The 15557-nt window shown below is 42.3% G+C and overlaps 1 protein-coding gene across 6 annotated transcripts in view; it reads right to left on the bottom strand.

The window, feature by feature from the left end:
* The window catches only part of MAP4 (microtubule associated protein 4), a 170245-nt gene that overhangs the window by 7492 nt on the left and 147196 nt on the right, over positions 1-15557 (bottom strand). For 3 of the 6 annotated variants that reach the window (XM_034062834.1, XM_034062839.1, XM_034062855.1), the window contains 6 exons: positions 12033-12092; positions 11554-11873; positions 9154-9282; positions 7305-7397; positions 1963-2044; positions 312-424 (listed from right to left, as the gene is read on the bottom strand). In XM_034062834.1, coding sequence (XP_033918725.1) covers positions 312-424; positions 1963-2044; positions 7305-7397; positions 9154-9282; positions 11554-11873; positions 12033-12092 — 797 coding nt within the window. The remainder of the gene's footprint in view (positions 1-311; positions 425-1962; positions 2045-7304; positions 7398-9153; positions 9283-11553; positions 11874-12032; positions 12093-15557) is intronic. The other 3 variants (XM_034062843.1, XM_034062844.1, XM_034062848.1) reach the window with 3 other exon arrangements.

Below are 15557 nucleotides of genomic sequence, written 5' to 3'. Positions count from 1 at the left end.
GGAAAGGATCACAAGCAGCTTCTCTGATGGGTTTACAGCTTACAGAGTGATCCCGGCTTTCAGATTCTTAGGAGAAGGATGCAGATGGGCAGCAGAAGCTGAATAACACCGCTCAGGAAGCCCACTCAGGTAAGCCACTGAGGTGGTTCATGGCTCTCTCCTTTTCAGCTCATACTTACTCCTCAGGTTCACAACAGAGGCCACAGAAATAAGTGGATGGTTATAAAACGCTGGGGGTAGAAAAGCTGCAGGACAAGAACCACCACCAAATTTAAACCCTACCCTGACATGTCAGAGCTTGCTGCACCCACCTTCACAGTTCCTCCTGCTGGCAAGTGTCCCACATTGTCCAAAGAACCCACTTTGGCTTGGGCCTTCTCCTTGAAGTTCAGCTTCTGGTTCTCAATTTTGACATCTCCTCCCCCTAAAGATTGTGTAGGAGTGAGTTTATTAATGCCTCCAGAAAAGTCCCACCTGAGATCCATCCCCTTCCCAGCGCCCACCACAGAACCAGCTGTGGTACTTTGGAGAGCCCTGAAGTTGCCCTCAGGTAAGGAAGACCACACATCTAGATGGACAGGCTGGGAGATAGCCTCAGGTCAACTGTCTCACTAGATCTGACTGCCCCAGCAGGGGTGTGAAACGCCACTTCCACCAAATTCCATACTGGTGGGATTCCAACAGCTAATACCCGCTGCCCACTCCTATCTGTGTCCCTTGCCAAGGTCCCTTCCAGGCCAAACCAGTCTGTGATTTTGTGGATGGACACTTTAGCTTCAGCAGAACATGAAGGTCAGGAAAACACCTGCAGATTTCCAGCAAGATTTTTCTAGATTTAGAATACTGCAGTTCCCATGAACAAGTCAGACTGTACGAGCAGTCCGTAAGGCAGCAGGTTTCTCAAAAACCACTAAGTATTGCTAAGCACAAATCTGCTTCCCAGTAACATCATCAAATATTCAATCCTCAGCACTTTGGAAGCTTGGCATGGCCAATGATAGAAGCCAACTGATTCGGTCTAACAAAATCAGTTAAAACATCTGACAACAGATGGGTGGATTAGTCTGCTTTAATCAGCCCTGAACAAGAGCAGTTATTGTTGTGCAGAGCTTGTTATTACAAAGTCTTGAATAAACAGAGGTGACGTTTGTGGCACCACGTTCTCAAAGCCTTAGCATGTTTGGAGGCAGTGAACCATGGTGCTCAACGTGTATGCTGAACTGCTTTCAACCTAACAGGCTGGCAGAAGGTGTGCAGGAAACTCCTAAGAGCAGACAAGCACAAGTTCATAGCATTTGTTTCCAGCACTGGTCAGTGCACTTTGTCCCTCATGTATGGACATTTGACTGCCAGGAGTTCTCCTGTGCAGATATCTGTCCTCAGATAGAGACAAATGATCAAAAATCAGTGAACTGACCATACTTTAGGATGCTACAAAGGTACAGTTCTGACAATCTGCCTACAGGCACAGTACCTTGAACTTGAGACTTGCCTGTGCTCCAGCTGAGTGGTGGGCTGGTCATTGTGGGGTTAGGAAACCCAAGATCAAAAGGAATTCACACAGAGTAATTGCTGTGTTCCCAGCAGGGAAGAAATAATTCCTGCACATTCATCCCATAATACATCATGAAAGAGCCCAGAATTTTTTATGTAAGACAGGAGCTGCTACTGAACTGAATGCTAAAAAGACCCTAGTATCTGCTTTGAAGAACTGGAGAGGAGTTACTTTATCCTTCCACAGCACACCTATGTTCAGAGAGCCCCAAAGCCCCCTGTAAACAGATGAAGGTTTCAGGCATTCTCCACTGATGAAACCACTAAGAATTACTAAAGCAGCTAGCCTTCTAGAAATATTCCCTGAGAGCAACAACCCCCTTCAACTATTTCAGTCAGTCCAGGACTATATTTAAGTGACATGTAGTATCTAGAGACAAATAGTGAAGAAATGGTAAACTTTTTTACCTGGCTTATGCTTGATATTTGCTTTAGAGCCACACTTCGAGGACACTTTGGAAAGGTCAACTTTCTTGTTCTGGATCTGCACCTATAGAGAAAACAAACAACTCAACACAGAGAAGCATTTCCCAGGAATCTGGAAGCCAAAGGGCCATCTCAAACACCAGGCCATGCCTAGTGAACCTGCATCCTTTTCTACTGCATTATTGACTTCTCAGCCCCTGTGTGCCAACCACTACAGTCAGCTTTGGCATTACTTAAAGGCCTGCACCAGCCAGAAGTGCTTAATGTGAGCTAACAGAAATTAAGACTAGATAAAACTCACAGATGGACAGTAACCAGAAATGGGAGCCTTGCATTCATGGCACATTCATGGACTATAAAAGCACTTGGGCCGAAAAAGCCGATCCCATTGCCATGTCCCCCAGACTGTTTCTTCCCAGCACTGGCTCTGCTCCTGAAGACACAGACCATTGCCAGGGTCCAGTCACCAGGACAGATGTCATCTTCCAGTTCACTCAGCCATGCTCTTCCTGTAGGGCCAGAGACATGCCACCCAGTTACAACTTTTACATCTTTAACATGCAGATGACCCATGTCAGGCTGTTCGCAGCCTCCTCGCAGCAGTCTTTCCTCTCTGCCAAGAACAGGACCCAGGAAGGAGCATCATGCCCCAATGGAACAAGCCACTTGAAGAAGCTCTTTCTCAAAGACAGAACACCAGGAGTGGAGAAAGCTATTCTCCAGTATTATTACCTTTAACCTCATTCTACCAGTGACTCGATACTGGCATGCAAAGCCTTCCAAACAATGTACGGTGATGCAGAAATCATGAGTCTCATGAAATCGTGAGACATGACTCAGTAAATGACCTTCTGCCAAGTCAATGAGCCAAATATTCTAGTGTGGAGTCTGTGGACATCAAGTTTGAGTTTGGGGAGAGGTGTCTTCTCTGCAGCAGGACAAAGCTGGAGTCAATATGTCACAGGTTTGATGTCTTTTCTGCCCGCCCCCCAAGTATTCATCTCTGACACCTGGACCACATGTGTTGTACAGATACACATTTCTGACATCTTTAAAATTCCTCCTGCAGCTTCAGGTGGATGAAAAACTCCTCTATTCCACAGTGCACTTCTTGCCCGACTACCTGGAGAGCTTTCATTTCATACACACATAGGATAATTACACCTGAAGGAACTTCCAGTCATCAGGTCTACCTAGCTGACATTGTAACTCCATGGGAAAGAACTGGAGGGGTTTGGTAGTAATGTTAAGAGGTTCACCTCTCTCAGTGGTGTAGGCAACCACCAGCTGGCACCTCTGTGCACACAAAGTTCTGCTATAGATCATCTTGCAGAGAAAATGGAAACCTTTCTTTCTGAATGTGACAAGAATTCATTCACTTACCCGCTACTCTAAAAAGCTCATTGAGAATTATCATGATAATTTGCAATACATCTTTCACAGGAAGCATGAATCCTCTGAGTACTTATGAAGAGGGATGAGTCAAACCCCTGATGTCTTGTTTGCTCAGAATCAGTAGAACAGCACAGTTCAGCCTCCTGCTGTTCCATGTTCGTGTACCCTGACTCAGGGACACTAGACACTCCAAAAGGTGAGATCACAGCTACAAAATCTGATTTTCTTGGGGCTGCTAGTAAAGTTACTACAGCTTTTATAATCAGTATTTGTTTACTTGGAACTGGAATAAAACTAAATTTATTTCACAGAATGCATTTTAATGTAACAATGTTTGCTATCAGCTGGGGTAGCCATACCCACTCATGACTCCTCAGGATTTCACCTGGAGATCCAAACAATTATACCTAAATGCAAGTGTATTTCTTGTAAGACTGCTAACATTAGTTATTTCAGGTTTAAAAGCTTGCGCTTGCATTTGCAGAGCCAAATACTCAGATTCTGGTGACAGAAAAAAAACTTTAGGTCTGAAAGTCTGATACAGAGGCTCAAATGGGAAGCGTGTTCCTCATCTTTCTCTAGATTTTCTGTCTCTGACCATTGCTGAACCCATCTAAGCAGGTTAAGCCAAAGGACAGAGAAACAGATGTATGTTCCAAATCACCTTTTTATATGTTCAACAACGTATATGTTACCTGTGCTTTGTAAAATCTACCTCTTCACTGTTGCTTTCTTTAAAAAGAGAGAGGGGAAATACTAAAACAAAAAGCTTTTACCCAGGAAACATAACAATATGTCAAGATATTTCTGGTAAATGTAATGTGAGCAGGAACAGTATTTACTGCTTTTGAACAAGTCCTTTTGGTTATCTTGAAGGGAAGAAGGAATTACCTCTGTGGATATTAGGCAAAATGGGTACCCAAACAGAGGGTACCACCTAGGAAACCACTTCACTGCAGTAGGATGTCCATCACTTCTATCAGAACAACCCTGAAGCTGAATCATAACTTGCTACTAACCACAGCTCTTGACCATAGGATTCCTAAAATCTTTAACTGAAGCCACAGACTAGAACAACAGATTTTCCAGACATCCCCATCAGCAGTGTGTTTCAGGAATTAAACACTGGGAAGCATTCCATCGGAAGTGATCACTGTAATTATCTGAACAAGAAAACATCTTGAAAGAAGACACTAAAATTATGGTGCCCCAAAAGGGAGCAAGTAGATACAAAGATCAAGAAAGTGCTTTTATAGGAAGCCAGACTGGTCATTGGGTCTTGTCTACTCACACTGGTGCTGCCTTTCTGGGCTTGGGGGCATTGGAAGGCTGAGAACTGTCTGAAGCTGTTTTGGGGGCATTTGGAACTATGAAATAGTAAGCACTTTATTCCCAAAGCAAAAAGCTTAAGTAGTTGAGCAAAGAGAAAAACTACAGTGGTAAAAGGAGGGTGTGGAAGAAGAGAAAATGAAAGCAGGCACACTTGTCCCCTGAAGTTGGGAATGTCCCCAAGGCAGGACAGTAAAGAGGAAAGGATGGTTTGGTGATTCATTGGAAGGAAGAACAGTTCACATGTGCAGCTCATCAATCAAGAAAAACATCCCCACATTGAAATCACATCTTTGTGGGACTAAAAAAAAAAAAAAGGAAAAATATGCATGAGTTGTTGTCCACTAAAAGGCTATAAAAGGTAAGAGTGTCAAAATTAAAGCAGCTTGTAAAAGACAGCTCTTCTGAGTGCATGAGCAGTGAGGTTACAACAGCTGTTCTTTACCAGTAGAGCCAAAAAGACTTCTGCCACAAACCACATATTACGTACAAACAGTCTGTGTTCCAAACCTGGGTGACAAACCCAGATGAAATCTGCAGTAGGAAGAGAAAGATACATAGCTAGAAAAATATTATGAGGGAACCTGATTGATGTGATGGTCTCAACATCAGTCTATCTTTCTATGGCACAGAGAATTCTCCTGCATGAGCATTTCTATGGGAAGGTCTATACACATGTATGCATTCCTGTAAGTGTTGGGTAAGTCATGGAAACACCAAATAAGAATGGCAAATCCCACCACTGTAAGAATCCACAAACTGGAAGGGAAAGAGGGTATCAGGGATACATGCTTAGCAACTCTCAATGGGAAGTTAAGATTAGTTAAATGAACACTTCATGTTCAGATCCTGCAGGGGATGAACAGTTCATGTTCAACATCTGTCTTTTACCACCTTGGAAACCAGCCTGCAGGGAACAAGTTTGGCAAGAACCCAGATTTGGTTGCCTCTTGCAAAGATTTATGGAAGATTTGGTCATGTAGAGTAAAGGTTGAGCCAGCTAGACAAATACACAGATATTTCATAGGGCAAGTGGCAGTTTGCAGCACAGGCAGGTTCTACGTAGCTTTTGTATCTGTTGAACCAGACATCAAACAGAACACACTGACTAATTCACAACAGTGTCTGGCCCCAGAAACTGAGTATTTGCAGGCAGTTTCATTGATGCTGGCTCTCAGTCACTGGGCACAGAGAAAGCCACACCTGTAATACTGAGTTTTGGTCCCTGCTCTACAACAAAGATGCGGATGGACTGGAGAGGGTCCAGAGAGGAGCCACAATGATCCAATGACTAGAAAACTATGTGAGCAAATGCTGAGAGAACTGGGCTTGTTCAACCTACAGAAAATGCAGGTAAGGGGAGACCTTATCAACATGTCCCAGTATTTAAAGGTTAGCTACAAAGATAACAGAGACTCACTCCCCTTTTACAAGGAGTTACATGGAAAAGAGGAGTGATGAGCACAAATTACTCACAGGGAGATTCCTATCAGACACTAGAGGAAAACGTTTCACAATGAGAACAATCAGCTGGAATAATCTGCCCAGGGAAGGGGTGGATTCCTCAGTGTTGGACACTGTTAAGATTTGGCTGGACAGGGTGTTGGGCCATTTAGTCTTGGTCATGCTTTGCCTAGAAAGATTGGATCAGATGATCTTTTGAGGTCCTTTCAACCTGTATTTTCACGATTCTATGAGGTGGGATAGCTGAACCTCAACTCCACAGGAACTCAGCATATTTAAACATCAATGGAAGAAGCTTCCTTGGGCTTAAGTACTTCATTGTCTTTTTGAAACCATCCAATCTTTGTACTTCTGCAGACTACCCCCAGTACAAACAGCCTAGCATAGATTCAGTAAGGCAGTACAGATTTGCTCACAAGAAAACAAGCCTGCCAAACTATGCCATATTTTCAAAAGCTATAGTATCTATGTATTTAACTGGATTGGTTTTGCTAGACACTTTCAAAATATAATACCTTTAACCAAGTACAGAGACATTACACCATTTGCCTTCTATTTTAATAAGCACAGCCCTGCTGCCAGAGATACAATAGCTTTTAGATTTAGAAGTTAACTGCAGCTCAAAGATAAAATCCCTGAGTCTTCTCCTCCTTTTTTCCCCAAAGTGGCCCTTCTTGTAAAACACGACGTGAAATCAATCTGACTCAGGCCCTATTAGCCAGTGAAGAGTAACAGGCACTGCTAGGCCACAGTGGATTTCATCTGAAAGACCAGACATCTGAAACAGGTCACAGGACTGATGAGGTGCCTCCACTGACTGCAGAGGGAACCCACAGCAAGCTAACTCCTGGGGTCAGTGGTGTGCACGTCCTACATTTAGTGATGAATAACACATAAAATGTGAGAAATAGGTCAGGTGTATGTGTAGTACTAAGAAACAAAACACACACATTCACCCTAGCATCCCATCGGGAAAAAATAATAAAGATTTCTAAAGCCTACACTATGTCCAGAAGCCCTCAAACTCTGCTACACCTTTCTGACTGAAACAAGAGCGTTCTTAAGACTGACATAAAAACACATAGTACAAGAGAAGGAGTTAGTAGAAAGACAACTTGCCCAGAGCCCATACTTACATTCCCACCTCCAGGGACATGCTTAATATTGTCCTTGGAACCACACTTGGACTGAACATGGCTGTAGTTCGCTTTTTTGGAGACTATCTGGACCTGGAACGTTACAGAATGGAAAACAACACAAGGGAAGAGGACTGGTTAGAGTTGTCATATGGCAGGCTGGAGTGGATGCTCTAACATGGTGGATAAACAAAGAGTTGTGTTAAACTCAATCCAACTTTAGTATTAGGTGTGAAAGCAACTGAGAAGGAGAGTGAGGAAAAACAAGTGAACGAAACAAGAGGCTGCACAGACAGTGTTAGTGCAAGAGCTTAAGCGCTACTGTGAAGATTGTTGCTCCGTATGCCCTATGGGTTAGCATCTCCAGGTAGAAGCCTGCCTGCCAGAAGGACTAGGGTTGTCTCTGTCCCCCACGAAACTTCCCAGGAGCATTCTGGTGAGACCTTTCTCAGAGGAGGGAGAGCCAGCTCAGCTGCCTCCTTCCTCCATGGCTCCACCTCCAACAACACTACGAACTGCTCTGAGCCTGCACTTTACCTTCACTTCCCTGGATTTGCTCCAGTCTTGGGTAATGTCTTTCAAACCCTTTGGGCGGTAGATGAGAAACTATTCTTCTGCTGAAGGTTGTCAAACCTCCACTTAAATTTTATCAGATGAGTCTTATGTTAATTGCTTCACCTTTAAATCAAAATTATTCTGACTGTTTCAAAGTACAAAAGGAGTATGCTAAGTGTGCTTTTACTCACCAAGGTAGTAACTGAGTTAGAGTAAGAAGCCCACGTTTACAAAGGTTAGTTACAACACGTGTTTAGTCTGGGCATTATTTAACACAGCACAGAACATGGCAGAAGCTGTATCCTACTTCTAAAAAGAGGTGAGAAATTTGAAGCACAAAAGGAATCACCAGAACATTCTCACTTCTGTAGGTTTCAAAAAGCTCCTTAGCCAGTTCAGAAAGACTGGATTCAGTGCAACAGCAGCTCTGAAAACGTACTCCTGCAGTGGAAGTAGATAGTGGTTTCCTGACTTCTCTAGAGGTACAAGTCCCATCCATTCATCAACAGGCTCTGCCTGATAATATCTGAATTAAACGAGCACTGCAAGCACTCCCTCCTCATTCCTCATTCTCTCATGCTGAAATACCATGTCACACCAGCTTCCGAGTAACCCATCAGATGGTGGCCACCTAACGCATGGAGTTAAGGAGTCTTGATATAACTGGGTTGGGAATATTGCAGGAAAAATACTAAGCCCTTGTTAGTCTGCAATCTTAGAACAGGCAGTGTTGAACTAAAGCTCGCTCTTCCTAGTTACAGACTGGTGCTGTGTATGAAGAACTGGTCTTAAAGGAAACCTCCAACTCAAAATTCTTCCCTGTGAGGGTGGTGAGGCCCTGGCACAGGTTGCCCAGAGAAGCTGTGGCTGCCCCATCCCTGGCAGTGTTCAAGGCCAGGTTGGATGGGGCTTGGAGCAACCTGGTCTAGTGGAAGGTGTCCCTGCCTGTGGCAGGAGGTTGGAACTGGATGAGCTTTAAGGTCCTTTCCAACCCAAACCAGTCTGGGATTCTGTGAATCTATGAAAGTTAAGCCTATCTGCCTAAAAGTGAGAACAGAGGACGCTGCTCTGGAAACATTTACACACAGCAGGCATGGAAAAGATACCTCTGACAGTGATCTCTGAATGTGTTTAACTGAGAACATTGTAGAGTATACAAGAAAAAACTGGAAGAGTGTCTGTGCAAGGAACAGTGACACTGACAGAAGAAAGCAGAGTTGAAGAGAAGGGAAAGTGACTCCAAATGGAATGTTGTCCTTCATCTCCCACAGAGAAAAGTCTGAAATAAACTCACTTTCCCATTGAGCTGTTTTGGGGCACCCTCTTTTGATACGGTTGTTTTAGTAGTAGCCATTTTAGAGACCACATTGGGTTCAGACTTTCGTGCAGCAGCGGCTGATTCTGGCCTTTTCTCTATTTTCCCCTAGATGGAGACAAATGGATGATTTCAACGAGCAAAAGCAAAACTGTGGGCAGGAGAGTACAGGAACACAAGCTACCCAGATAAACTCAGTGGAGCAGATGACCCAGGAGAACTTCTTACATGCTGTAATTCTCAGGCAAAGTATAATCCTGTGCCCAAGAACAATAAAACTGAGGGGGTGGAAGGGAGGCAACATCACTCAGACACAGGTTGAAACAGGCACCACGGGGTCACAAAGCAATAATTAAGCTCTCTTTTCTCAAAAAGCTTGTAGATGCCCTTCCTTGGCATCTCATTTCCCCAGTGGTAACACTGGCAAGTCTTCAAGTGACCCCAGTCCATTATATTCTGCCAAAATATTACAACAAATCCTTTAGTAACCCAACAGCAGCGCAGGACAACTCCTTCATAGGGAGGTTGTACAGATCTGAGAGGCAAACACACCACTGGATGATGTTTTTTGCCTTCGAGGTCTGAGAGCTCAGCTGGATACAGATACACTGTGCTTCCTTTTCTGTTTTCACACCCCCACACTGATTTGACTCAGGCATTGAGATCAATTTCTGATATAGTTTTTAACTAATCAAATGCCAGTGGACCTACTAATCCAGCTAAGCAGAAAACTGAATGAAAACATCCAGGGTTTAGAAAAATTCAACAACTACCTGAGAATATCCATTCTTCTACTCATCTAGATCCATGTAAATGCAGCAGAACCTGCATTTTTTTTTGGGGGGGGGAAGGGGGACATGAGTATAAATTTTGTATTTCACTAGCCTACCAGCAAAAGAACAGGAAACAGAAAAACCCTAGCACTTCTATGACATTTTCAGCTTCTAAAAACATCTCAGCAGACTACAAAAAAGTACCATTTTCTTAAAAGTACAATTGTTAGGATTTAGCAATTCCATTAAAACACTTAGAAAATAAAGTGTAGTACAATTAAATGTAAAAATAAATTCCCTTGAACTGCCACAATAACCCTGTAAGCTAGGAAGCTGTGCAATCCTCAGAGCCACTAGCACAGTTTAAAATAACAGAAAATCTTCTCTGTTCTTTTTGAGCAGATGGCAGTAGGCTTTCTTAACTTCTGTTTGCTTTCACGCTACACTATACAGTACAGGAAAGGGTCTCCCACCTGCTTTTCAGCAGACTTTTTTGTCATTTATAGAAACTCCATTTTGAAGAATGGAAGTTTCTGTCCTCTAAATGCCTAGGCTCTGAGGACTGTACTATGATACGCTTTAACTCCAAAGAATAAATCCATGCTATATTGATGCTGTCTGTGACATATACCATCACAGCCCAAGGATGCCCTTGACTTTAATGTGCCTGAGAGGAGATTAAGGCTCCCAGCATGAGCCATGCTCTCTTGGCATCAGACTGAAGTTATTCATTATCACAGACCTGCAGCAGAGATAAGTGGGCAAATCTGTTCCAGTCTGTGGAAATTAAAGCCCTCTGACTACGGGCAAGCTGCTAACATATTTGGTCAGGCAAAAATGAGTGTATTTGTTATACAATATCCAATCAAGGTTTTATGATTATGCATATCCACAAAATAATTTAAACCCTCAGAAGAGAGATACTGGTATATCCCTAAACCTTTACCATTTACATGGTAGATATGCACAGTGAAAGTGTAATGTAAGACCCTTACTGATTGAGAGCCTCAAGTACAATGCACATGCTTCTCCCTATAGATCATTCAACACCACCCTCTTCTTTCCCTGCAGCCACCAGAGGTTATCCAAAAAGCCACATAGAGAGACCCATTTCATTTCAGCTTTAGGCCTGACAAGTTGAACAGCTCCCCTGCTCCTAGACCTGGAAAATGTGCTGTGGAACTTGCTCCTGAATCCAGGTTTCCTGCATTGTAGTGCATTAATCCACCTTGTGTACCATGCAGAACATTCAAATCCTCTGTTCAGGCAAGGTTTTGGAATATAGACAAGATTATGAGCTGTCAATACCAACTAGTTCCTATGTCAGGAAGTACAACAGAAAAACAGAACCACAGAATTTTGAATTCCTGTACACATGCCAGTAAACACCATGAAGGCTCTTAATTAAAGCGGATTCCTTCTGTACGCTACTATCACTGCTTTGTTAATGCCTTGTGCATAAACCAAGAACCCAGAGAGGAGCTCTGCAGAGCATAAATGAGAAGAGCAGTGAGGATACAGCCACCAAAATTAGCAAAGAGCACCCCTAATGCTTAAGAGCTACTGTTCCAACGCACGTGTTGTTACCAAGTTTGAAGAAACTCACCTTTCCTCCACCAGGCTGATGCTTAATGTTATCTGTTGATCCAATTTTGGAACGTACATTTTTCAGATCTGGAGCAGAAGCACTGCTGGTGGGGCGAGGTGGCTTGGAAACGTTGCTGGGTTTAGCTGGAACCTTGGCAATTGGTTTTTTAGCATCTGGTGTTGTGGTAGAGGTTGTGGTGGGTTTGGTTGCAGCAGGCTTGGGTTTGGGACGACTGGTGGCTACTCCAGGTAAAGTAGGTGCACTGGAGGAGGTGGTAGAAGTGGTGGTGCTGCTTTTTACTGCATTTCCAGTAGCACTCTTAGGGCGGCTCAAGTCTGCTGCAATGATCACAGCCATAGTTGGAGGGAAAGGGGAAAAAGATAGGTCAGAGGCCATTTATACAAACTTCCTCAGAGTCCTAAAGATGTACAGTGGCCTGCTTAACTAACACAGCCCCGAACAGGAGGATCTGATTTAGATGGAAACTGAACGGTTACCTGATGGTGACTTTGCAGGGGTCTTCTTGGCATCTGCAGGCTTTGCATCAGTCTTGATGGCTGCCCAACACAAAACACACTTGTCAGTATTTCAGAGCTGAAGCCATCTTGCACAGATGAGGCGCCTGGAGTCACAGAGCTTTGCCTGAGGTTAGGGTCTCTCTGCAGCTCCTTACAGACTAATGGTCCTCTCACAGGCCCCATTTCAAACATAATGCTTGGAAGAAAGAATAAACTGCTTTCTTCAAACACCTGGCTGAGGTTCTCCTTGTAACAGCAAATCCCACTCACGCTTTCCAGTAAAAAGATTTATTTATCTGAAGAATAATCACTCAGGGATGCCACACACCAGGGGTATGGCTTGCACTTCACAGAATCCTAGGATCCCAGTTTGGAAGGGACCTCAAGGATGATCTAGTCCAACCTTTCTTGGCAAAACATGACCCAAGACTAGATGGCCCAACATCCTGCCCAGCCAAACAATAAAAGAGGATTTTTTTAATAATAAAATAATTTCTTTAAAATATTTTTTTAGAATAACTTGCTGAATAAGACAGCAGTAAGACTATTTTAATCTCACTGCACTTCAATTTCTTTAAAAACCCAAACAAACAACAAACCAACCCTCAAAATACAGCTCCTTTCTTTATCAAATAGCAAAAGCAGAATCCCAGTTGTCCTTCTATAACCTTGGTCTCATTGCTAGATCAGTTTTAACCCATGCCAATTTTTCTTGCACAGAAGTTACTGCACATATTTTGGTCCCTATTATAATTGTATAAGACCAAAAATCAATCACTAAACTGAACTATGCCTTTGGGCAAACTGCAATGATCATGACCTGATTACATTTCACATAGGTAGAGGACAGTGTAAACCAGGAACACATCTGTATTTCTCAGAGCAGAAGAAAACTATACACAGAACTGATCAAGACAAAAAACACACACTGAAAAACATAACTAGAACCTTATTTTTAGGAGTTCTTTGATAATTAAAGTTGTAGCTTTTTACTATTAGTAATGAACAACCCTGGCTAAAATCCGTTTTATTTCAATAGCCAAGGAAACGCAACGTTAAAAGCAAACAATAAATGGAAAAATCTGAGTTACAAATTATGAAACCCTCTGTCTTCTAATATTTAATTTTCATTAACAGTCTTAGATTTTTAGATAAATCCAAGTAGCTGCCAGGGAATTTATGGAATACCAATACAGAATAGAGCAAACGAAAGAGGCAGCTCACTACAGGCCAAGTTAGTGTGGATCACTTCATTCTGACTTTGCTAAAAGCATTCAATTAAACACCACAGATAAGATACTACCTAATGAGATGAAACACATTTGGATAATTTAATAAGGCCTGGAGGATAGATATATAATTAATACCAAACACTTCAAAAAAGGTCCTGTCAAACCAACCTAATCTCATTCCTTGAGACCACAGTTTTAATTGGGAAAACTGTATGGCCAGAACAGATTTTGTTTTATGTAAAGGCAAGAGGACTAATATGTTACTTTAATATAGAGATGTCATTGTTACTTGTGTCAGTGGGGAGCCAAATACTGGAACATTTTTATGTGTTATTAGCATGTGAGGTTGAAAACCTGGAAAATGATAAAGCTACTGGGAAAATGGTTAAAGACTTTGATCTTCTGATCTGAAAGACAGAGTTGGTCCTGTACAAACATAAAAGTAATTTTCACAAGGAGGAAATTAAAAAGAAATACTTGTAATTAAACAATAATAATAAAAAAATAATCAAGCCTTGCATAGTCCATGACACTCATTCATTAGAGAGTGACTGACATTTTTACTATTAGTAATGAACAACCCTACCTGAAAAAGTGAAACCATATTCTTTCAAAACAAATCACTATACATGTTTTTTTAAATAGTGAGAATGACTAAACATTTGAGCATACCATGACAAAGCGAGTATCTTTTGACACATGAAAAGCAAGAGCAGATGGCCTTCTGAGATCCCATCTTTAGCCAGAAACATAAAATCTGGCTTAATGCAGTGTCACAAGAAACTGAACTGTGTGCTGAAGAGATCCAGGTCTCCACCACCTCCATCTATGCATCTAGCTGAAGCTGCGTACGCTCCACCTAAACTGAACCGTGTTTGGCTCATTGCGATTCCCCTTTAGGCACCCCAACACTGTTCACCCTCTGTCACACCACTGCTTTCTCCTCCTCTAAAATAAGGCTCCCTTCTTTTACCATTCATGACTCCTTTGTGTTTCCAGATTCAGACAAAGCAGCTTTAGCTCCTGACAGAGTTTCTCCAGCTGACCTCATCTCTCCCTCGCCTACCCAGTTCTCACTGTACTCTGGAAACGTTCCACCACCCTTGCTGGTGCAGAAGCCTCTTCATCTGTACATCTTGCCACTTGGAATATCCTTCCTGCCTCTCTGCATCATTGACTCCATCTCTTTTCGAATGTCATTAGAAAATGCTTCTTTGTTTGCGCCTCAATTTTGGAAGGAAAATTAACCTAACTCATTAAAACATATTAAGCATTCTGTGCTACAGTTTGCCTAAAAGACCACACAATGTATTTTATGAGGATGTCCACAGGATGAGTGAAGATCCATGGCTTTTGGAAGGTGCAACACTTCCTCCACACTTGATTAATTATATCTTCCCCTAAAGCACAATGTATGCAATGTACATCTAGCCTGATACATTCCAACACAGTTAAAACATTACTATTCTTTTGGGAAAGATGGATTACGAAATTCCTGCTTTGGGACTCATAGAACAAAACAGCAATACATATTACTAGTTTTACACGTTTGCTGGCAAATTCTGCCAATGAGGACTAGTCATTGGAAAAGACTTGAGATTATTTAACTATATCTTAATCTGATGTTAAATCTCTCAAGCTCCAGTGAAAACTTCATTTTCAAGATGCTACTATGCTGCTGATGTTTCACATTGACTGTGTTCAACTCATGGGAAGTTCTCTCTTTTGGGGTGGGATACAGTTTTCTGATAAAGCTGACTGTGATTTCAGCTCCAAATTCTTTGTGTACTAGTAAAAAACCTCCACTTCTGTATAACCTTATTTGTTCCTCAGATGCACTAGCTTGAGTACTTCAAGTTTTCTTCTGGAGATTTCCTTTCCCCAAGTTTTAAATTGGTTTTAGTGCTTATTCTAACTGTTGCTATGGCAAAATTTACAGGTAATAGCATCCTTTTTCTTTAATCAATCCCACTCAATAATTGCATTAACCCTGAATCACACAGAGCTGGTCTAAGTTGCCCTTGAAGGTCACTCAGATTTGGTTTTGGAAAAGGAGGCTCTGAAGAGGAAAAAAATATCTGACCTATGCTTTCTGTGCCTTGGTACAGGATCTTGTCTTGTGTTGTATTAAAAGGATTGAAGTTTCAGCTATCACTGAGTTTCAGGTCAACTCCTGACAGGCAGGCCAGGCTACATCTCAAGGTTGGGTTTTTTTTTTCTTTTTCCTCCTTTTGAACCTGAAGATCACAAGCTTGTTTACCAGAAGACTAAA

The sequence above is a fragment of the Melopsittacus undulatus genome, chromosome 1 (genome assembly GCF_012275295.1).
Source record: "Melopsittacus undulatus isolate bMelUnd1 chromosome 1, bMelUnd1.mat.Z, whole genome shotgun sequence".
Classification (NCBI taxonomy): domain Eukaryota; kingdom Metazoa; phylum Chordata; class Aves; order Psittaciformes; family Psittaculidae; genus Melopsittacus; species Melopsittacus undulatus.
The sequence above is the reverse complement of the archived record's forward strand: the minus strand, read 5'-3'. Positions and strand labels throughout refer to the sequence as shown.